This window comes from Mustela nivalis (genome assembly GCF_964662115.1).
Source record: "Mustela nivalis genome assembly, chromosome: 1".
Lineage (NCBI taxonomy): Eukaryota > Metazoa > Chordata > Mammalia > Carnivora > Mustelidae > Mustela > Mustela nivalis.
This window is the reverse complement of record NC_139020.1, coordinates 163,267,934-163,290,377: the sequence shown is the minus strand read 5'-3', so window position 1 is coordinate 163,290,377 and position 22,444 is coordinate 163,267,934. Positions and strand designations below refer to the sequence as shown.

The following is a 22,444-nucleotide window of genomic DNA, read 5'->3' as shown; positions in this document are numbered from 1 at the left end:
TGAACAGAGACAGAGTTAGGGGCTCACATGGAGTCTCCCACTCCCTGAAGGTGGGGCTTTGCAACAACCCCAGATTTTCTAGGACAACTGCCATTTGTTTAATCGCACACCCTGGGCTTCTGCCGCCTTCTTACCCTCCTCCCTGAAGCCCCCAAAGACCCCAGGCTTAAGAGTGAAAGAGTTCCTTCCAGTTCTTATGGCTCCTTCTCTGGAGTCAAGGCTAATCTAGCCTCATGGCTTCCTCATCCCCCCCCACCAGCACCCCCTCGTGGCCAGAAGGCTAGGGGGCATTTATCATTCCTAGAACTCCACATATAGCAGAAACAGCCCAGGACCAGGGTTCAAGCCCAGGTTGTGCTACTTGCTAGCTGAAAGTCTGCACTCCATCCTTAAGCCTTAGTTTCCATATCTGCACAATGGGAGTCATCATACCACCTTCCTGAGGGGATTGCAAGCTGAGGAGTCTGCAAGCAGGGGACACAACAGAGGTGGGCTATGATCATTGGAAAGTCTGCCACTGGCCGACTTTCTACCCATAGAAATCGGGACCAGACAGGCAGAAGCAGCTTCGGGGCATGAATTTCCTTACCATCTTTCTTTATATTCAGTCTTCTTAACTCAGAGGCCTCCACTTCTCCTTAGGAACAAGAGAGAGATGAGTGTTGAACTCTGATGAGGGAGGCACGTGGGGTTTTCTCTTCCCTGCTTCACTGAGACTGACTCTCCTGGGTTCTTCTTCCTGGGTAGGAGGGCACTCACCCCAGGACCAGTCAGAGCAAAGCTGTGGGCCCCCACTCATCCCTCTCTTCTCTGCACAGGCCTGAGTCTGCATTCTGTTTCCCTTCTCCTGAGCTTAGAGGTCCCTTTCCAGAATCAAGGTGACCCTCTGGCTGGTGACAGCATCCCTGCTGTGACTGACCCACCCTCTCGGGCTGTCTGGTCCTGTTCCCCGGAATCCAGACCCTTCCTCCTTTCTTCTCAGAGTTTGTGTATTTACCACTTGCTGGGTCAGAGCCTCGTCTTCGGAGTCCTGGAAATGAGAAACTCAACATCAGTGCCAGGCTAGGTTGGGAACTTAACAAGTGCCTCTAACCCAGTGGGGGAAATAGGTGACCTCTGAAAATGCCGTGTCAGTTTCTGCAGCCCTCAAAGGAGCTTTCCATCTATCACTTTCTGGCTGTAATCCCTTTGCCTCTTGCCTGAAACCCTTTTCTAATCTGCACTGGACCCCTGCCTGGCTGAGCCCATGAACCAGGTCAGCCCATGAACCCAACAGTAGCTGGCTCTCCCAGGGGAAAGAAAGTACCCAAACCTGTCCATCATCAGCACTGACACCCCCTCTCACCCAATTCTCTAGAGGCCACTCACCCGATTCTCCAAAGGGCACCACCTCTCCAGGGGCACCTACTTGGAAGAAAAATCAGTGATTACATATCCCTTACATTCTGGGTGGGGAGAAGTTACACTGTGGGGAAGGCGGATCTCACTCAGAGACTTTGCAGGTGACCTGAGTGGGCCAAGTGGGTGACTGGAGCAAGCTAGAAGCTTATTGCTTCTAAAGGGGCAGCCCCCACCCATCTGCCATGCTAGTGTTATAGGTTATTCAATTTCCCACAAGAAGCCAGAAATCCAGGTTTTCACATTCACTTCTTGATTATAAAAAAGGCTGGAAACTCTTGGATTCCACAGAATCAAAGATGTCATCCTTCATGAAACATGACATTATTATACACATTACTATGTAAGGAAAACCACTGCCAATTTTAATTGTAAGTTGTCAGTGATTTTTAAGATGCATCTTAATTTCAGAGATGTCTAAATGTGAAAAAGTATGAGTTGATGAAATGTAGTAATAATAGGGCGCCTGGGTGGCTCAGTGGGTTAAGCCTCTGCCTTTGGCTCAGGTCATGATCTCAGGGTCCTGGGATTGAGCCCCACATCGGGCTCTCTGCTCAGCAGGGAGCCTGCTTCCCTCTCTCTCTCCCTCTGCCTGCCTTTCAGCCTACTTGTGATCTCTGTCAAATAAATAAATAAAATCTTTTAAAAAACCCCAGAAATGTAGTAATAATAATAACAATAATAATAATAAAAAATGCTCTATGAGCCAGACAAAACACACCTGCACACACATGGGCACCAGTTTACCACCTGTGCCTGTTCTTGACTATGCAAGATGCAGGTGATGACACTCAGCAAGTGGACCCAGCCTCACGAGGCCCTGAATTCATGGGAGCCAAGCCAGGCTGCACACTGGTAACCACAGCCCCACATCCTGAGTGTTGAGCTCCCCGTCTGTGCTGCTAAGGGTGATGTGAGCTCTATGTACTTGTCCCAAGCAGCAGCAGCCTCCCCATTAATCTGGTCTAGGGTGGCCTACCAACTTACCCTGATTCTTGGTGCCTATTTTAGTTCCTGGGGACCTCTCTCCTAGGCTGTCAGATCCCTCCCCTCAAGGGCAGGCAGGACCCCATGTAGCACTCCCACCCCACCACTAGTAGTACATTTTCCATTGTTTGGGTCAGCTCCAGGATACAGACACCAGAAGGGGACACTCGGCACATGAAAATCAACATGCTGGATTTTATGCATGGCTAATATGCAAATGAGAAGCATCATCAGCATGTGACCCAAGAGTGGCCAGTGCTGAAGGTAAGGAGAACATTCCTACTAGAAAGGCATGAAATGAGACTCCAAGAGTGTAACCTCCAATGTCTTGGGCGGGAAAGGTGATTCACAAGTTTGTGGTGAAATCTGCAGTCAAATGCTCTACCCCTGAGCTATACCCCTCCATTTGTGGTGAAATCTATGTTCTCTACAGTAAATATGAATTACTTTTATGATGAGAAAAAAAACCTTTTAAAAAATATCTCATTTTAAAGTAATCTTTACACCCAATGTGGGGCTTGAATTCACAACCCTAAGATCAAGAGTCTCATGCTCCCCTGACTGAGCCAGCCAGGCACCCCAAAAACATTTTTTTAAAGACTTGTTTATTTGAGGGAGGAGGGGAGAAACAGAGGGAGAGAGAGAATCCGAAGCAAACTTCACACTGAGCACAGAACCCAGTATGGGGGTCAATCTCATGACTCCTGAGATCATGACTTGAGCCAAAATCAAGAGTCAGATGCTTAACTGATTAAGCCACCCAGGTGTCCCCAAAAACATTTAAAAATATATGTAAATGTAATAGTTTTTCTCTCTCTCATTTTACACTCAGTGAAACCATTCTTACACTACTTGAATAATTAAAAACATTTTTTCTAAACCAAGTAAGACTTGCTTTTGTGTAAAAAGAAAAAAGGAAGAAAGAAAATCAGGAAATTCAGTTAAGCAAATAAAACAGTGTAAAAATTACTCACAATGCCACCACCCAGAGGCAGCCAGGAGTAATATCTTGATGCAGAAATTAATGTATTTCATTTACATTTCTTAGAATGTGTCTGTGTTTCTTGTTGGTTCTTGGGTTATTATCAGGTGTTGGGAAACTACATAGATTATAGAAATGTTGGATTAAACAAAATTAAGATTTTTTTTTTTTTAATTATTTGGCAGTCAGAGATCACAAGTAGGCAGAGAGGCAGGCAGAGAGAGGGAGGGGGAAGTAGGCTCCCTGCTGAGCAGAGAGCCCGATGTAGGGCTCGATCCCAGGACCCTGAGATCATGACCTGAACTGAAGGCAGAGGCTTAACCCACTGAGCCACGCAGGTGCCCCCCAAATTAAGATTTTTTAAAAGTAATCTCTACACCCAATGTGGGGGTTGAACTCACAACCCCAAGATCAAGAGTCACATGCTTTCCTGACTGAGCCAGCCAGGTACCCCAGGGATTAAACAAATTAACTGAGTTTTCTTTTCTTTCTTTCTTTTTTTTTTTTATTTATTTGACAGAGATCACAAGTAGGCAGAGAGGCAGGCAGAGAGAGAGAGAGAGAGGAGGAAGCAGGCTCCCTGCGGAGCAGAGAGCCCGATGTGGGGCTGGATCCCAGGACCCCGGGATCATGACCTGAGCAGAGGCTTTAACCCACTGAGCCACCCAGGCGCCCTTAACTGGGTTTCTTAACATTTGTTAGTCTTTTTGGCAAACTGGTTCATTCCTACAAATTGTCCCCATTTCATCAAAGTGCTTCCAAGGCAAGTACCAGAATGTTTATATCTCCTTGCTGTAATAATCACGATGTCTGGAGAGAATTATTCCATAACATGAGTTTTTTAGAGATGAGAGTCTTAATTTTCCTGTGCACCTGAAAACAGCCCAGTATTCCAAGACAGTAGGTGCTAATCATGTTCCATTTTGCTGGCTGGGAAGTTCAGGCCTAGAATGATTGAGTGACTGCACTAAGTCACCCTACAAGTCAAGGTTATAGTTCAGAAGAGAATCCAGAACAGTCTCACCATGGCAGAAAATGCTTGCCTCTATCTCCATCTGCTAATGCTAACCATTCATCTTGCCATGTCTCCTATATTTTCCTAGCACTTTTCAGCCATGAAATACCCTCATGAACTTGTTTCTGTCCAACAAAACTCAAAGCACTCATGTCCTTTGTGTAACTCCATTTTCGCCAAAGCCACTGGACAATGACTTACCTTCATAGAGCTGAAGCTCATCCTTCAAAAGGTCAGGCTCCTCATGCTCAGCACCTGAGTGGAGACAACCGTCTTTAGTCAGCATTCCCATCACTGCACCCCAGGGTAGCTTCCATCTCCCGCACATCTGAAGTCTTAAAAAGTAACACAGTCCTTGTTTGTGCTGGGGGTGAGCCAGGCAGTCTTCAAGAGACAAGGCAGCTTTACAAATACTTCCCCTTTACCCTGTCTACGCCTCCTCACACACACTCAGAGGTGACTGTGGTCATTTTCCTGAAAAAGAATTGAGGGTTTGAGTGGGCCTCCTTCAAAGTCAGTAAAAAGCATTGCCATTTATTGAGCACTTACTAGGTATAATATGGAACTAAATAACTTATATTTAATATTTCATAGATCCTTACAAAAATCTTATCAAGAAGGTATTAGTACCTCTCCCTCACCCATTTTATGAGTAAGGAAACTGAGGCTCACAAAGTTAAATTATTCTCTCAAGGTAACATAGTAACATAGCCAGTAAGTGGAAATTCCAGGGTTCAAACCCAGATCTGACACCCAAACGTGCAATCCTAATCCTTTTTCTTTTCTTTTTTTTTTTTTTAAGATTTTATTTATTTATTTGACAGACAAAGATCACAAGTAGGCAGAGAGGCAGGCAGAGAGAGAGGAGGAAGCAGGCTCCCTGCTGTGCAGAGAGTCCAATGCAGGACTCAATCCCAGGACCCTGAGATCATGACCTGAGCCAAAGGCAGAGGCTTTAACCCACTGAGCCACCCAGGTGCCCCAATCCTAATCCTTTTTCTAAAAATATTTATTTGAGAGAGAGAGAGAGAGCAAGAACGAGAGCAGGAGAGGGTGCACAAGCAAATGTGCAGGGGTAGGGAAGAGGGAGAGAATCTTCAAGCAGACTCCCCACTGAGCATGGAGTCTGAGGTGGGGCTCCGTCTCTCAAACTACGAGATCAAGACCTGAGCCAAGACCAAGAATCAGATGCTTTACCAACTGCACCACCCAGGCATCCCCAATCGCTTTTATTTTCAGAAAAATAACCCAGAGGGAGGCTCAGTCGCTTAAGCCTCTGCCTTCAGCTCAGGTCATGATCCCAGGCTCCTGGGATTGAGTACCGCATTGGGCTCCCTGTCCTCAGGGAGCCTGCTACTCCCTCTGCTTCTGCCTCTGTGCTCTCTCTCGCTCTCTCTCTCAAATAAATAAATAAAATCTTTAAATAAAGAAAAGAAAAATAACCCAGACGGCAACTCCAGCTTCAAGGGCAGCATTTATTAAGTATCTCATGTGTGCCAGGTTCCATCCTAGGCATTAGTCTAGGCTCTTTCCTTCCCACAATCCATTTTGGCCAAAATTTACTTAAAATTTTTATTTTTCAAAAAATTTTCTTCTGGTTGTCAAAAGAGAACATGCTCACTATATAATATTTATAGGATAGGTCAAAAGAGCAAAAATAAAAATCACCTATGATTAACCATCCAGAGATAACCACTACTTCCATTTTGCTATTTTTCCTTCCAGTATTATTTATCACCATGTATGTGTGAATTTTTAGAGTGTGTATGAGATCAAACAAATCATACAACTTGATGTCTTTCTCGTTTACTTCAGAGCTATGTGAAGAGCAGAGCTATAGGCAGGACAGGGTGTCCTTTGCCAGTGTTGGACCTTAGGCTGCTTGCTACTGCTGCCTACTATCAACAAAGCTGAGAGGAACACCCTCCTGCAGGCACGCTCAGTCCCACTGAGAAACTCAGTAGTGAACTGGGCAGGCAAAGGAGAAAGGGCAAGGCCTACTGCCTACCAGGTGAGCTGTCCCTGGGGGGTGTCTGGCTCCCTGGCTTTGCTGATGTTTCCCAGTCACTCCTGGGTGCTGGTCCTCATCACTGCTCTCTGCAGGGAACAAACACAAGCTGTAGGGGAACCTCAGTCTGAAATGAGCCTGAAATACATTTGTTCTGGTGTTCTCAGAATTTAGCTTATATGAGTGTGGTTTGGAAGAAAGATAGCTCTTGGGGGGATAAGAGGGGTAGGAGATCGGCCACAAGCTTTCTGTGTGATCTTGGACAAATCATTTAATATTTCCATTGCTGCTTTAATGAAGATAAGAGAAGATCATCCAAGGTATCCTAGGACAAGCACAGGGGTGTGTTCCCACACCATGCTGACTCTGTTTGCTCCCACCTAGAAGGCCCTTCCCATTTTTCTCCTTTATCTTAAAGATTAAGGGGTAGGAAGCCTTTTCCAACTGCCCCAGCTCATGCTCATCTTGGCCATCCTTCGTTTGTGGTTACTATAGCATCAACTGTCTGTGCTTGACACGGTGGGCCTGAGGGCCAGTGGTGGTGGTGGTCATCTCTCCAACCATCTTGAGCTCCTGAAGGACAAGGCCTCGGTCCTCACTGTTCTGAGGGTACCTGGAGGAGGAGATTGATTGAGACCTGAAGAATGATAGACTTGTTTGCACTCTTGGACTATCAGCATTGCAGGAAGTTCCTGGTTTCAGGTCCAGAGGACTCCCATTTCCTTAGGATGACCAAGATGGCTCCAGCAGTGCTGATATCCCTCAGTGTGCTTGGGGAGCTCCTGCTCAATCGATAAATTTCAAATTTCCAGGAAGCCAGATTAACTGTGCTTTAAAATCAGTGCATATGTGATCTCAGCTAGATACAGAGAAAAAGGTATCAGGAAGTACATCAAGATTACAACAGTAGTATTTACCTCAGAGGATAGGATTTGGGTTGGCTTCTATTTTCTTCTTTTCTGTATTTTATAAATCAGTGTAAAAAAAAAAAATGCTTTTTCGAATGCCTGGTGGCTCAATTGATTAAGTGGCTCAGGTCATGATCCCTGTGTCCTGTAATCGAGTGCCATGTTGGGCTCCCTGCTCGGTGGGGAGTCTGCTTCTTCCCCTGCCTGACACTCAACCTGCTCATGCACCACCCTCTCTCTCTCTCAAATAATAAATAGAATCTTAAAAGGGGGGGGGGGCTTTCTCATTGCATTTTGCAAAATATCAAACAAGACAGAAAATTAAAACAAAAATTACTCCAAATTCTATCTGCCAGGGACAACCTCGATCACATGCAGATGAACATTATTTTAGCTTTCTCTATGATATATTCATAATATATAATTTTTTTTAAGTGTGAAGCCCAGTGTGGGACTTTAACTCATGACCCTGAGATCAAGACCTGAGCTGAGATCAAGAGTATTTTTGGGAGCTCCTGGATGCCTCAGTCATTAAGCATCTGCCTTTGGCGCGGGTCATGATCCCAGTGTCCTGGGATTAAGTCCCGTACTGGGCTCCCTTCTTAGTAGGAAGCCTGCTTCTCCCTCTCCCACTCCCTCTGCTTATGTTCCCTCTCTTGCTGTTTCTCTCTCTGTGAAATGAATAAATAAAATCTTTAAAAGAAATGAACAAAAAGATTTATTTAGAAAAAGTATTTTTTATAAAAGGTATTATAAAATTATATGCTGTCTAAAATGAGGACAAGGGGCGCCTGGGTGGCTCAGTGGTTAAAGCCTCTGTCTTCCACTCAGGTCATGATCCCATGGTCCTGGGATCGAGCCTCGCATCCGGCTCTCTGCTAAGCAGGGAGCCTGTTTCCCCCCGATCTCTGCCTGCCTCTCTGCCTACTTGTGATCTCTGTCTGTCAAATAAATAAATAAAATCTTTAAAAAAATAAAAATAGGGCGCCTGGGTGGCTCAGTGGTTAAGCCGCTGCCTTCGGCTCAGGTCATGATCTCAGGGTCCTGGGATCGAGTCCCGCATCGGGCTCTCTGCTCAGCAGGAAGCCTGCTTCCTCCTCTCTCTCTCTCTCTGCCTGCCTCTCTGCCTACTTGTGATTTCTCTCTGTTAAATAAATAAATAAAATCTTAAAAAAAAAAAAATAAAAAATAAAAAAAATAAAAATAAAATAAAATGAGGACAACTCTATGTGCTTTCTAATTCAGTTACTTAAAAAATTAACCCTGGCAGAAAGAGTCACAGTTTGTTGCTGGTACCCCTAGTATCCATCCCAGAGCCTGGCGCATTTGGTGCTCAACAAATATTTATTGAATAAATGTAAGGAAACACACTAATATGTGTTTAGTAGTTATCTCTGGGTGACAGAGCAAAGGATGATTTTTTTATTCTTTCTACTTCCTTATATGCTCCACATTTTCCACAGTGTTTCTATGTGTAACCTTTCACAATAAAAAGTTGTCTTGTTTTGTTTAGAGAGAGAGAGCACACACACGTGAGCAGGGGGAGAGGGAGAGAAAAAATCTTAAGCAGGCTCCATGCTCAGCACAGAGCCTGATGTGGGGCACAATCTCATGACCCTCAGATCATGACCTGAGCTGAAATCAAGAGTTGGCCGCCCAACTGATTGAGCCACCCAGGTACCTCTCACAATAAAAAGTTTTAATTAAAAACCAACAGGATACAGTAAAAACAAAAAGAAATGTAGGCAGAGCAGTACTGGATGCTAGACTATGAGTTCGGGTCCTGTGTGTGGAGGAAGGCTGGCGCTGCAGTGAGGTATCCAGCCAGGCTCGGGGCCTTGGGAGCCATCCAAGCCCAAAGAATGGGCAGGGTCTGAGTTCTAGCAGCAGGCCAGCCACTGTGGACCAGAGATCAGAATCCTGATATCAGTATGTCTCTGTGCTTCTGTTTATTTTCTTGTTGCTTTTTTCTTAGCGTTCTGCTTTGCTAACTAGTACCATGTACAATGTGGAGACCTGAGGGAAGGGGTTCAGAGCCATACTTGGGGGGGGACATCTGTAGGGGAGCAGCATCCCTGAGGATCAACCACAATCGGAAGACAAAATGTCACCTTCCACCCAGAAGGAGAAACAAAAGGACAGGCAAGATCCCCCTTGCACCTGGAAGCTCTTCTTCCAGGGCTACCCCTAACAGGTTGGCTCTTGAACAGTACAGGTTTGAGCTGCACAGGTCCACTTACACACAGATTTTTCAGTGCACTGTATTACGAATATATTTTCTCTTCCTTTTCTCAATAACTTCTTTTCTCTAGCTTACGTTATTGTAAGAATACAATATACATGATATAATACACATATTATACACACAAGACACAGAATATGTAGCAATCACTGTTTATGTTTTTGGTGAAGCTTCCAGACAACAGTAGGCTTTAGTAGTTAAGGCTGGAGGGAGTCAAAAGTTATACACAGATTTTCAACTGCCAGGGAGTCAGGGTCCCTAGCCCCCATGTTGTTCAAGGGTCAGTTGTACTTTTTTTTTTTAAGATTTTATTTATTTACTTGACAGACTGAGATCACAAGTAGGCAGAGATGCAGGCAGAGAGAGAGAGGGAGGGAGGAGGAAGCAGGTTCCTCGCTGAGCAGAGAGCCTGATGCGGGGCTCGATCCCAGGACCCTGAGATCATAACCCGAGCTGAAGGCAGAAGCTTTAATCCACTGAGCCACCCAGGCGCCCTGGGTCAGTTGTACTTTTTAATAAGGACAGTGGCAGGGCACCTGGGTGGCTCAGTGGGTTAAGTGTCTGCCTTTGGCTCAAGTCATGATCCCAGAATCCTGGGATCAAGCCCCATGTTAGGCTCCCTGATCAGCAGGGGGGTCTACTTCTGTCTCTCCCTCTGCCCCTCCCCCTGCTCAAGCTCTCTGTCTGTCCCTCTCTCAAAAAAAAAAAAAAAAAGATAAATAAATAAAGTCTTTAAAAAAATAATAGTAAGGGCAGTGACTTCCTTTCCAGTCCCACAAGGAGACTGGCTACAAATAAACCCACTGGACCCACCAATCACTCACTTTCCTCTATCTGGAGAAAAAGCATAGATTTTGTGGTCTTGAGCCTCAGTTCCATCATTTGCAACGTGAGGATGTGAGGCCAGGGATTTGCGAGCATTTTTCAGGATTTAGCCTGAGAATTCTTTTTCCAAATGAAAGCTCAGGCCCAAGCCCACTCTGTAAAGCATATCTTAGTGCAGGCATTCTGATGGAGGAGTAAACCAGAGCCCACCCCTTAGTCTCTCCAGTCCCAGAAAGACCTCCAGGGATCCCGAGTTGGTTACTGAGCCCTCTGACAGCAGGTCAATCAGCCTCCCCGTGCCTCAGTTTCCTCACTTGTAAAATGGAAATAATAATAATAGCACCTTCCTCAACGGGTCTCTTTGATAATGAACTGAGTTATTACATGGCTTGCCACGGTACCTGGCCCATAGTAAGTGCTCAATGAATGCCAGCCATGACATTGCTGCTGCTATCCATTCAGCCTAACATTTTGAATTAAGAGAACAGAAATGAAAGGATATTCCATTTTCATGGGAGAATAATGTGGCAATTTATAATCAAGGCTCAATGGGAAATGTTCACTTCCTGTTAACCCACTGAAGGACTTGTGGGGAATCGATGCTGAGGACACAATTTGTGCCAAAAATTCAAAAAGTAAAAGCCTTTGAGCAAAGATGCCTATGAGCATAATAAACTGGTAGAAGGTTGGGGGATAATCTGTACAGTTCTTTTTTTTTAGAGCTTTTACAATGTGCTAGGTACTGACTTGAAATGTGTACAAAATGTAATCCTCACAATAATCTTATGAGGTAGTAACTTCTGTTATCATTCCCAAATTCCAGATGAGGACCCGAGGCATGTAAGCATGAAAATTAGCTGCAAACATATTATAGAATAACCTGTCAGAATACCCGAGATGTGCCAGCAAACATTTTAAACAGAGGACAAAATTACCTGTCTGGTAGTTTTAACTGTGTACAAGTTATGTGTACTGTTAGGTATGGTCTGGAAGGGGATATGGAAAAATAGAATTAAAGTATCAAGGTGGGAGGTCACAGGGCATTGTTTTTCCATGTAAATGCTTTTCTTGAATAATACTGTGAATATATGTATACATATATGTTAATATTGCTATACCTGAGGAAGAGGAGGATGACGAGGAGGAAGAGGAGGAGGATGAGGAGGAGGAAGAGGAGGTAGAAGACTTGTCTCTCTTAGATTGTTCGTGAGAAAATAGTCCAGCTTCCCTGTCTGGCTTGTGGAAATCCATCTCTTCATCTGGGAGGCACACATAGAAAAGGATGAGTGTTTCTTGTCTTTCCCACCCCAGAGACCACCAAGACCACCCCAGGCATCTACTTGGACTTGGAGGCCAGGAATGACTGGATTATCTGGGACACTCTCCCAAACAAACAGAGCCAATGGAAGGTGCAGGATATCAGAGCTCTCAGAGACCCCAGGGGCTCAAGGAAGGCCCAAAGCATAAATTTCTCTGAATATGGAAACCAGAAAGGGCCTTCTAAGCGTCCCATTCTGCCCAGAGGCCACTAGACTGTGTATAATAGTTGCCAACTTAGGATTCACTGTAAATTACAGGGCAGGTATGATCTGGCTAAGTGAACCTTTTCATCCCCAGTTCTGGGGTAGTGCAGGAACCTCCCTGCCTTCTCAGGGCCCTCCCTAGTGTCAGCCCAAGCCTCCAGAGCCCCCTTGAGATTTGGGGAGCAAATGAAGGTCCCCAAAGCTAGAAAGTTCTAGGGGACAGACTGACCAAGCATGTGTGTGTGTAAAACATTACTTCTCTAGAGGATTCAGCTGTGACTTGAGCCATTATGTCACATGAGGGAAGTAAGGTCTTCTTCTGTTCCACCCACTGCTGGACTCTACCTCCCATGTGGCTTTGCCCAGAGGGTAAGAGAAGGCAAACATACAGTCTAGATCTTCTGTTTCTCCATGGACTCGACTATGATCTGGAGTCTGGGAGGAAGGTCCTGACATCTCCATGATTTTCTCTGGAGGAATAAAATAATAAGTAATTAATTAGTACCACTTTAGTTAACCCCCTAAACATATAAAGAGTTTGGCAAATAAAGAAGAAAAAGACAAACACCCAATCCTCAAAAGTATAAGTGAATAACTTATTAAAAAAATACACAAAATTAGGGAAATTTGAACAATTGTCATCTTTTGATAATATTAATAACTTATTTATTTTTAGTTTTTAGAACAGTTTGAGGTTCATAGCACAACTGAATGGAACGTATATACAGAGCTAACCAACATGCTCCCTGGCCTCAAACACACATAGCCTTTCCTCATTATCAACAACCTTCACCAGAGTATTTTTTTAGGTCATATTTATATTGAGATTGTATTGATTTGAAGTGTCCTTAAATGTAAGGATATGGAAATTTTTATGATGAAATTATATGATATCTGGGACTTTCTTCAACATGATCTTGTTGAGGAGTCCAAGGACATAGGTAGGGATCCAAATAAGCACACAAGAGCCTGAGATGGTAGTTACTGGAGCTATATCAAAATATAAATAGTAGTTACCTCTGGGTGGTGGTCCAAATTTTCAACATTATTGTTTTTGTTATAATAAAATCACCAACAGGGACGCATGCCCGGGTGGCTCAGTCTGTTGAGCATCTGGCTCTTGATTTTGGCTTGGATCATGGTCTCAGGGTCATGGGATTGAACCCTGCTGTGGGCTCCAAACTCAATGTGGAGTCACCTTAAGATTCTCTCTCTCCCTCTCCCTCTGTCCCTTCCCTCATCAGGCGCTGGTTCTCTCAATCTCTCTCAAATAAATAAATAAAATCTAAAATAAATTTTTAAAATATAAAATCACCAATAACTTTTCCTTATGTATTTAAAAATGTAATATGCCCATATCTTGTCTCAGTGCAGTCCTTCATGGTTTTACAAAGGGCTTATCTGAGGCTGTCACAAACCAGTCAGGTAGGAATTGGGATTCATGGCTCCTCACGTTTGAACTGTAGTTTCTAGACAACAAAACTTCCCCAAAGATTGTCTCATTTGATTCTTAAAATAACGCTGCAAGTACGTTTTATTATCCCTATTTTATAGAGGCACTCCAGAACCCACATTCTGTTTTATACACCCCAAAAGGCTGGTCTGGGGGCACAGAACTGGAGTCTGTCCCTGCCAGCATGCCTGTCAGGATTGTGGATGCAAGCAGTGAACCTAACTGCAGAAAGCAGGCACTTGAAGTGACGAGCAAAGTTTGGGAAGCTGTCCCTTCAGGACACCACACTCTGTACTTTCCTGAAATTCTGAGTGAAAGCTAGAGGCAACTCTGGAGGTCAGCCTTCCAGTGAGGCCACAAGAAGGCCATAATGGTGACTCTGGAAGATCCAAATGTCTAACTTCAGTCAGCTAGTGCTCTCCCCTGGGCAAAACACATGGAGTGGGGCTCCCCTACAAAGCCATTATTTTTGCTGGGCACATGGCCAGCCAGCTAGAGACTATGGCTGCTAGCATCCCCTGAAGCTAAGTGTGGCCATTTGACTGCATTTCTGCTCATGGAATGTGGGTGGATGGGATATGTGCCGTGGTGTGCCCAGAATGTTTAATGGCTCTCCAGGAAGAAAAAAGTACACACACACACACACACACACACCGCGTGCACACACACACACACACCGCGTGCACACACACACACACACACACACACAGGTTATAAATTTTGTTGATGTAAAAAACATATAGCATACAGTTCACAAATAATAAAATATATAGCAGTCTTTACTACAAATTCAACACACCTATAACTTCAGAGTGCTTTGGAATTTCTTGCAAAACCCACTATCAGTTTTTACCAACAACAGGGTCACAAAATTTGATATATTTTTGAATACTACAAGTTTCAGCAAAAAACTTGCCGACATCAGTGATGAACAGGAATATTTCCAGTGTGAATGTTAGCTGCTGTTTTCTTTCACATTAATGAATAAGAAAAAAGTGAATCAACTAAGACATTTCTTGTCATGGTTTGACAGTGATATGATCAACACTGAATTGAATCAGTTTTCAAATTCTGAAAGAATATTTTCTCGATTTTTAGGCTACTCACAATGTAATGGCTATAGGTGCAATGTGGTTTTTAGGTTCAATCTGCATTATTAGTGTTTTCTTGATCACTTTCTAAAATGCAGGCAGTCCACAAAAAAACATTGAGCTCCGATTTGCAGAGTTTACTGATCCCTATGGTGTAAACACTCCCACCATGGCTGATTTCAAACTACCTGTGGTCATGGAGTGTGAAGCTGGGAAGGGCTGCCATAGAACACACCATACAATGTTTCCACCATACTGATAAAACAGGTATGAAAATCTCAAGTGCCTAGGTTAATAGTAGAAGGTAGTAAAATAAATCAGGAAATGATACCCTTTGAGTACTTATTAACTTTGTTTTTTAATAGAATTTATTTAATTGTACATTTTTATAATTAAATAATGGTTGGGTTTAACAATCGGCTCCCAAAATTCCTAAAGATTTAATGATTCAGTGATCTGCTTTCACAGGCAATACAGCCCAGTGTCAGCCCTGGACATATCTGCTTGCCTTCTACTTCCTCTTTCCTGCTTTTGTGTATGCTGGAGCGGCAGACTCACAGACTCGCAGACTCAGGGGTGGGGGGATGGGGGTTGTGAACTACCTCAATCATGCAAAACAAGTCAATACCCCAGGGAATTCCTAAGCAAGAAGTCAAAAGGAAATCTAAGTCTTGCCAGACCTCACGCACAAAGCTGCCTGGCTACCTGAACCTGCTTCTGATCAGCTATGTGCTCAGGAAATAAGCTTCTCTTTTATTTGAGCCCCGTGATTTGGTCTATTTGTTACAGCAGCATAGCTGAGTTGCACAGGCTTCATTTTAAAGCCTCCCCTGGGGGCACCTGAGTTGCTCAGTGGGTTAAGTCTCTGCCTTCCACTCAGGTCATGATCTCAGGGTCCTGGGATTGAGCCCCACATGCCTGCATCCCCGCATCATCCCCGCATCCCCATATCCCCAGGAAGCCTGCTTCCCACCCCCTCTCTGCTTACTTGTAATCTCTGCCTGTCAAATAAATAAATAAAATCTTAAAGCCTCCCCTATTTCTCCCAGCTCTGAGTCAAAGTCCTCAACTGGGAGAGGGGATAGCTTCACTACTCTCTGATTAGTTTCGATTAGGGTTCTCAACCTCAACACTCCTTACATTTGGGCCTGAGGATTCTTTGCATTGTAAGATGTCCAGCCTCCCACTAGATGACAGTAGCATCCCCCAACCAGTTGTGATGACCAAAAATGTCTCCAGACATTACCAGATGTCCCGTGGGGGTGAAAATCACCGCCACTCATTGAGAAGCACTGGTCTAGAGAATCTACTCTTTTTAAAAATTTTAATTGTATTAAAAGTGTTTATTGTGGTGTAATTGCCATATAGTATTATATTTGTTTCAGGTGTGCAACGTAATGATTCAATATTTCTATACATTGTGAATGATCACCACAATAAGTCTAGTTCCCACCTCTTCCCATACATAGTTACAAATTCTTTTTCTTATGATGAGAACTTCTGAGATCTACTTTTTTAGCAACTTCCAAATATGCAATACATTATTATTATTATTATTATTATTATTATTATTATTATTATTAAAGATTTATTTAGAGAGGGAAAGTACATGCATGTGTGCATGCATGAGCAGGGGAAGGGGCAGAGGCAGAGAGAGAGAATTGCCAGCAGATTCCACGCTGAGCATGGAGCCCTCTGCAGGGCTCAATCCCATGACCCTGAGATCATGACTCCAGCCAAAATCACAAGCTGGATGTTTAACCAACTAAGCCACCCAGGCACCCCCTTCAGTACCATATTAGTAACTATATTCACCATGTTGTACATTAATCCCCATGACTTATTTCGTTTATTGATGGAAGTTTGTACCTTCTGACTGCTCATATTAGCCACCCCCCACTGCCACCTCTGGCAACCACCAATCTGTTCTCTGTTTATCTGTGAGTTTGGGATTTTTGTATGTTTGTTTTTGGTACAGAAGCTACTCTCAATCCATGAAGACCTTGGCAAGGCAGTATCCTTCCCTGTGCCTCAGAGGTGGACCATCTGGGCTTGGATCCTATCTAATGTTCTTGGTCATGGGATCTTGAGCAATTATTAACCTCTTGCTGTCTCAGTTCCCTCAGCTGTAACATGGGACAATAATAGTGCTTATCTCATAGTGTCATTGTGAAATGGCATGAATTAAAACATGTAAAGTGCTGGGGCGCCTGGGTGGCTCAGTGGGTTAAGCCACTGCCTTCGGCTCAGGTCATGATCTCAGGGTCCTGGGATCAAGTCCCACATCAGGCTCTCTGCTCAGCAGGGAGCTTGCTTCCTCCTCTCTCTCTGCCTGCCTCTCTGTCTGCTTGTCATCTCTCTCTGTCAAATAAATAAATAAAATCTTTAAAAAAAAAAAACATGTAAAGTGCTTACAATAGGGCTTGGTATAGAGCAGGTATGGAATAAATGCCAGATGAGATGATTTCAGGTCTCCAGACCTAAGCCATTTTTTCTTATTTTCAAAATTGTATCTGACCTTTCAGGCACAGCTCAAATACCACCTCCTTCATGAAATTTTGTGCTATTTGCCTGACTAGTGCCACCCTCCTTACCCCACTCCCTTAATCCTCCTTCCCCCAGCACCCCTGTCCTTTCTTGCTAACAAAACTGCAGTTTTGTTCATTATTACAACAGGAGTAGCATCAAGACAGTATGTATGTCACAGCAAGAGCATGAGCTTTGGGATCAGACTGACTAGGGTTCAACCATATTCCAGTCATCTGTACACAGGATGACCTTGGGCAGAACGGTCCCCTTTTCTTGGCTCTAGTTACCTCAGTTGTGAACTGGTGATGGTAGTACCTTAGGGAGGAAGGATGGCAGTGCTCAGTGAATGTGAGGTTCCTCTTCTACAGACTTCCTATTACCCTCAGATATTCGGTGTCTAGACACAACCCTGCCCATGCTCTGTCAAAATTATTTCTGACCTTCCAAGCACAGCTAAAATAACTCCTCCTTTAGAAAGCCCTATGCTAGCTACCTAACCAGTCCTCATCCTTCCTACCCCACACCTTTAATCCTCCTTGCTCTCATCAGTCCTACCCTTCTTTCTTACTAATGAAACTACAATTTTGTTATTCCAGTCCCAGTTAGATACTAGTTTTGTCATCCTTCCTTGTAGCTGAAGTTGGCTAGGGTTCTGAGAAGGGTTTTTCTTCTCCTGACAAAAGAAGCCAACAGTGCTGGTGGTGTGTCTTGCCTCTCCTTCCTTACTTGGACATAAATGTGATGGCAAGAGCACCCAGTGACCACCTTGTGACCATGAGGAAAAACCAAAACAAATGTGGAGACATTGTTGAGTCGCTGAGTCTTTGCCAACAGCTGCCTGTTTTCCTGTTATTTGAGAAAAAATGAAACTTCGTAGTCCGGATCTTTGATACACACTTTCCCTCTCCTATATTACATCTGTTAAGTGAGCATCTACTGTGTGCTAAAACGGGAATACATGATAAACAAGTTGCATCCCTGTCCTCAAGGAAGGGAGCTGTGGGAGCCCAGGGGCCAAGTCAGACCAGGGTTAGTCAGGGAAAGTTCCTGAAGGAGAGAGTGCTGGGGTGAGTTCAGAAGGGCCAGGGGGGACCATGTACAAAGGCATAGAGGCAAAGGGCCTTGTCCCACAAGGGAAGTAGTTGCAGAAGGCAACTCTAAAGAAGAAAGAGATTGGGGGGAGGCCCAGAGGGCACCCCCAGCTGGTCCCCAGGCATATCATTCTCCTGAGCCTCATCAGTTCTGCCTTGTGCCAGACTCTTCTTCCTCAGGGTAGGGCACCTTGTTGCACAACTCCACGGCCACTGTTCTTAGTCACACACAAATCTCTGCTCAGGACTCAGCAGGGTGTGTCTCCTCCACTAGAGCCTGAACCCATCAAGGGAGAGACTGAAACTGATTCATTTCTGTGTCACCTGAAGCCTGCACCAGGCCTGGCAAAAAACAAAAATGATGAAGATGATGATAATAATGATGATTATGGTGATGACGACGACAACCAAGTACTTCCCATCTTGCAGGCAACCCTCTAAGCATGTTACAGGTGTCATCTCATGTATTTCTCACAACTCTGTGATGGCTCACTGTGGTTGTGCCCACTTTCTAGATGGTACAGGGAGACCAAGAAACTTTCCTGGGGCCAGAGCTAGTAAGCAGCTGAGCAAAGGGAGTTGCTTAGTCTGTGTTGGGAGATGGGAAGGAGTGAAGCTGTCACCTCTCCTCAGGCCCCTGTTATTAGTACCAGGAATGAAGCCACTAAGTCATGGGAGTGCTATGCAAATGATGCTGACTTGGCTCTAGTCAGTCATCCTGGAGCCCGGAGCAGTGTCCTCATGGCCGGGGAACTGCCTCAGGCATTTGCTCAGCTCATCTGTCAGAAGCAAGGGAAATGGAATTATCATGGAGGTGGGACCTGGGGAAGCCCTATTTCTCCTTTTAATGTCCTTGCCCCATCCCTCCCCCTCCACATTTCTATTATGAGAAAGGAGAAATGGAGTTTTGAAAAAATTAAAGTTCAAGGATCGGGGTGCGGAGCAATGCTTAACTCAAAAGGGCAGACCTAATGGTGGAGCATCAGGCATTGGCCGATGGATTTCTGGGATGGGCTTCCAAAGCTCAAGGGCACAGTGTGTGCACTCTGAAACAAGATGAACCACGAGGTCTTAAGACAGGAGAAGTGAAGCAAGCCAAAGGAGGAGAGAGAACATGGCATGTTCCCCAAGATCTTATTTCATGAATGTAAGTCTTATTTTATGCAGAAGAAACTGAGGTTCAGATAGACAGGTGACTTGTTCAAGGTCTCCTAGCTGATGTGTGTACTCGAATCCAACCCCTGCCCCCAGCAGAGAAGCCCCTTTCCCTCTATTAGGGATTCCCTAAATCCCTCTGATTTAGAGGCCCCTAAAATCCCCTCTCACAGGTGCTCCCCACCACCATCCAAATCCGAGGCTGGTCCTACAAGGAAACAGAATGCCTGACTTTCTAGCATATTTTTCCCAAAGGCCCAGCCCTGCTGAGTCACTGATGGGGCCAGGGCCTCTATACCCACAGGTCTTGCTAAACTGGATTTCCCTTTCAGTTCAACCCACATTTCCTAAGCTCCTCTGTCAAAAGGGCCTGGGCCCAGAGTGGGAGGGACACTAGGGGACACACAGCCATCACAGACTCACAGTGCTTTCCCAGCCCAGATCCTCATGTGAACCAGGAGAGAAGCAGAGAGGGGATTCTTGTCCTATTTTATAAACAGGGAAACTGAGACCCAGAAATGGAGAAGAACTTGCACAAGGTCTCAAGGCAGCTTAGGGGCAAGGCTGACTCCAGAGCCCTGACTCTTGATTTAGGAGCTGCTTACCCTCCCCTGTTGCCCCACTTTGGAGGAGGAGACTGAGGTGGATTTCAACAGGTGGCAAAAGGCAGAAGGGGATAAAGGTTTACTAGAGGAAGTGGGTGGCAGGCAGTTGAAGGGGTAGGAAGCCTGTGAGGTCGAGAAAATCATCCTGGACTTGAATGTCAGGCGAATGGCCCTTTCCCTGTAGGTAGACTGTAGCCTTGTGCCTCTGAATCACAAAAACAGGCCCAGGGCAGTAAAGGGATTAAGGGAATTGGAAGCAGAAACAGTAGCCCTGCAGAGAACAGAGCTGACTAAGGGTGGAAGCTTGTTTTTGCCTACCTGGGATTGAAGCCCTTTCTTCTGGAGGTTATACCAAAGTCCTCCAGAATCTCCTTTGGCTTCCCAAGCCACCCCAAACAGGCATACACCCTAATTCCAAATGTATCCTGGTTTGGCTGACACAGCTCCAGGACAAGCAGTCACTGCCCTGGACCCAGGTAAGACCATCAGCCTGTCACTTTTGGGAATATGACTTGTGACACAACACAAATTTAGTTTCTCACAGTTCTGTTGGTGAGAAGTCTAACTCAGGTATCCCTGGGGTCAGCAGGACTGCATTCCTTTCTGTAGCCTCTAGAGGAAAATCCTTACTCTTGTTCCTTGCTGCTGCTGTTTCTCCAACACCTGTACTGACTGAGCCAGCCAGATGCCCCTTTCCTCTTCCACTTTTAAGGACCCTTGTGTCACTGTGACATTGAGCCACCCAGGTCATTCAGGATCAACTCCCTGTTTTAAGGTCAGCCAATGAGCAACGTTACTTCCATCTGCAATGTGAATTCTCCTTTGCCATGTAAGCTTACTTAGTCCATTTCCAGAGATTAGGATGCAGACATCTTTGGGGGCCATTATTCAGGCTGCCATAGTCTCTAACCCCAGTGCCTGCCACAGCCTGAAACCCTGCAGAGGCTGAACATCTTTCTTTCTTTCTTCTTCTTCTTCTTTTTTTTTTTTTAAAGATTTTATTTATTTATTTGACAGACAGAGATCACAAGTAAGCAGAGAGGCAGGCAGAGAGAGAGGAGGAAGCAGGCTCCCGCTGAGCAGAAAGCCCCAGGACCCCGGGATCATGACCTGAGCGGAAGGCAGAGGCTTTAATCCACTGAGCCACCCAGGCGCCCCTGAACAGCTTTCTTAAACCAGTTTCCCTCTCTGACTCCATCATGCTCCTGGGCCCCCAAACTCCAAAGATAGGAAGGATGCCCTGGCTCCTTTCTCCTCAGCCAGCCAAAGCCCAAGCTTGTCTCATTTTCCCTTCAAGAGGCCTGGCCTTTCTGTTCCCACTGCCTCCTTCCCAAGAGAGCTAATAAGGGAACTGAGGGCTCTGAAGTTGGTTGTTACTGTGCTCTTATCCCTGTCCCTTAGATGCCTGGTTCCTCTCAGCCTCAGTTTTCCATCTATAAAGTGGGATATTAATATATGTCCCTGAGGGGCGCCTGGGTGGCTCAGTGGGTTAAGCCGCTGCCTTCAGCTCGGGTCGTGGTCTCAGAGTCCTGGGATCGAGTCCCGCATTGGGCTCTCTGCTCAGCGGGGTGCCTGCTTCCTCCTCTCTCTCTGCCTGCCTCTCTGCCTACTTGTGATCTCTCTCTCTGTCAAATGAATAAATAAAATCTTTAAAAAAAATATATATATATATATGTCCCTGAGAGTGTTGTGGGGATTAAATGATATTGTGACTATAACAAGCCCAGAATAATGGCACTTAATAAATGAGAATATCCCCTCTCCTTGCCCATGCTCAATGTCTCCCCAATTTGGCTAATAATCCAATTTCCTTAGGAGCACCGTTGACAGGGCAGATTTCCAGCTCTCTTTCCTTTGGAGGTTTCCACTCAGGGAGCTGCTGTTAGGAGAAAAGTTAGGGTTAGTTTGTGGCTCAAGGAAGTTTGCATTGTTGATAAAACCACCACATGCTAGGCAGAGCGTAGTCCACTTAGACTACCAGAACCTCTCCCTGCCTGCCTCTGGCCTCGCCCCTCCTTAGGCTTCAGTTACCCCATATGTAGAAGCTGGGCTGCCTTCTGTAAGGTTCTTTCAGCTTTGGCATTCTAGCGCTCTCCTCCAGTTAATGTCTACCTGATTCATCCAGTTAGCAAAGAACTTTGGGACTCGGTTGATATGACCTGCAGAAAGGCTCAGGACAGCAAGTTCTAACAATAAGATGCATCTAGTTTCTTGTGGGGAACAGCAAGCCATTGAAATGCCCCAAGATTTTGTGTTCAAAGATGTTTGTGTGACACTGCTTTCCATAGCCCCCACCTTGGAGTTCTAAAATGTGCAATTGCATATTAAATCCTCTGAAAAGGCCTGCAGAAGAAGAAAGCTCTTTTACCCTATTCCTATGCTTCCCTAAAGCATGCAAGAGCATAGCTCTTTTCCCCCAGAATATGGTTTAGTGTATTTTGGAGCAGCTTTGGGAAATGTCACAGACTTCAATCCCTGACATCTTCCAGGTCAGCCTTTCCATCTTGGAGTCCAGGCCTGGGCACTATTGCTGCACATTTTGGACAGTGCCAATGCCCAGGTCCGGAGCTGTTCTATCCCGCCATCAGGACAGTTAGGGAGGGGAATGAATCAGGAACAGACCCTTGGAAGC

General features: G+C 45.1%; 1 protein-coding gene across 4 annotated transcripts in view; it reads right to left on the bottom strand.

Annotated features, from left to right (window-relative positions):
• The window catches only part of TMEM40 (transmembrane protein 40), a 34,149-nt gene that overhangs the window by 5,689 nt on the left and 6,016 nt on the right, over nt 1-22,444 (bottom strand). For 2 of the 4 annotated variants that reach the window (XM_082749078.1, XM_082749079.1), the window contains exons 2-7: nt 12,278-12,358; nt 11,484-11,624; nt 4,584-4,637; nt 1,369-1,404; nt 998-1,030; nt 590-637 (exon numbers count right to left, since the gene is read on the bottom strand). In XM_082749078.1, coding sequence (XP_082605204.1) covers nt 590-637; nt 998-1,030; nt 1,369-1,404; nt 4,584-4,637; nt 11,484-11,624; nt 12,278-12,350 — 385 coding nt within the window. In that variant the 5' untranslated portion in view covers nt 12,351-12,358. Of the gene's footprint in view, nt 1-589; nt 638-997; nt 1,031-1,368; nt 1,408-4,583; nt 4,638-11,483; nt 11,625-12,277; nt 12,359-22,444 lie in introns of all 4 variants that reach the window. The other 2 variants (XM_082749076.1, XM_082749077.1) reach the window with 1 other exon arrangement.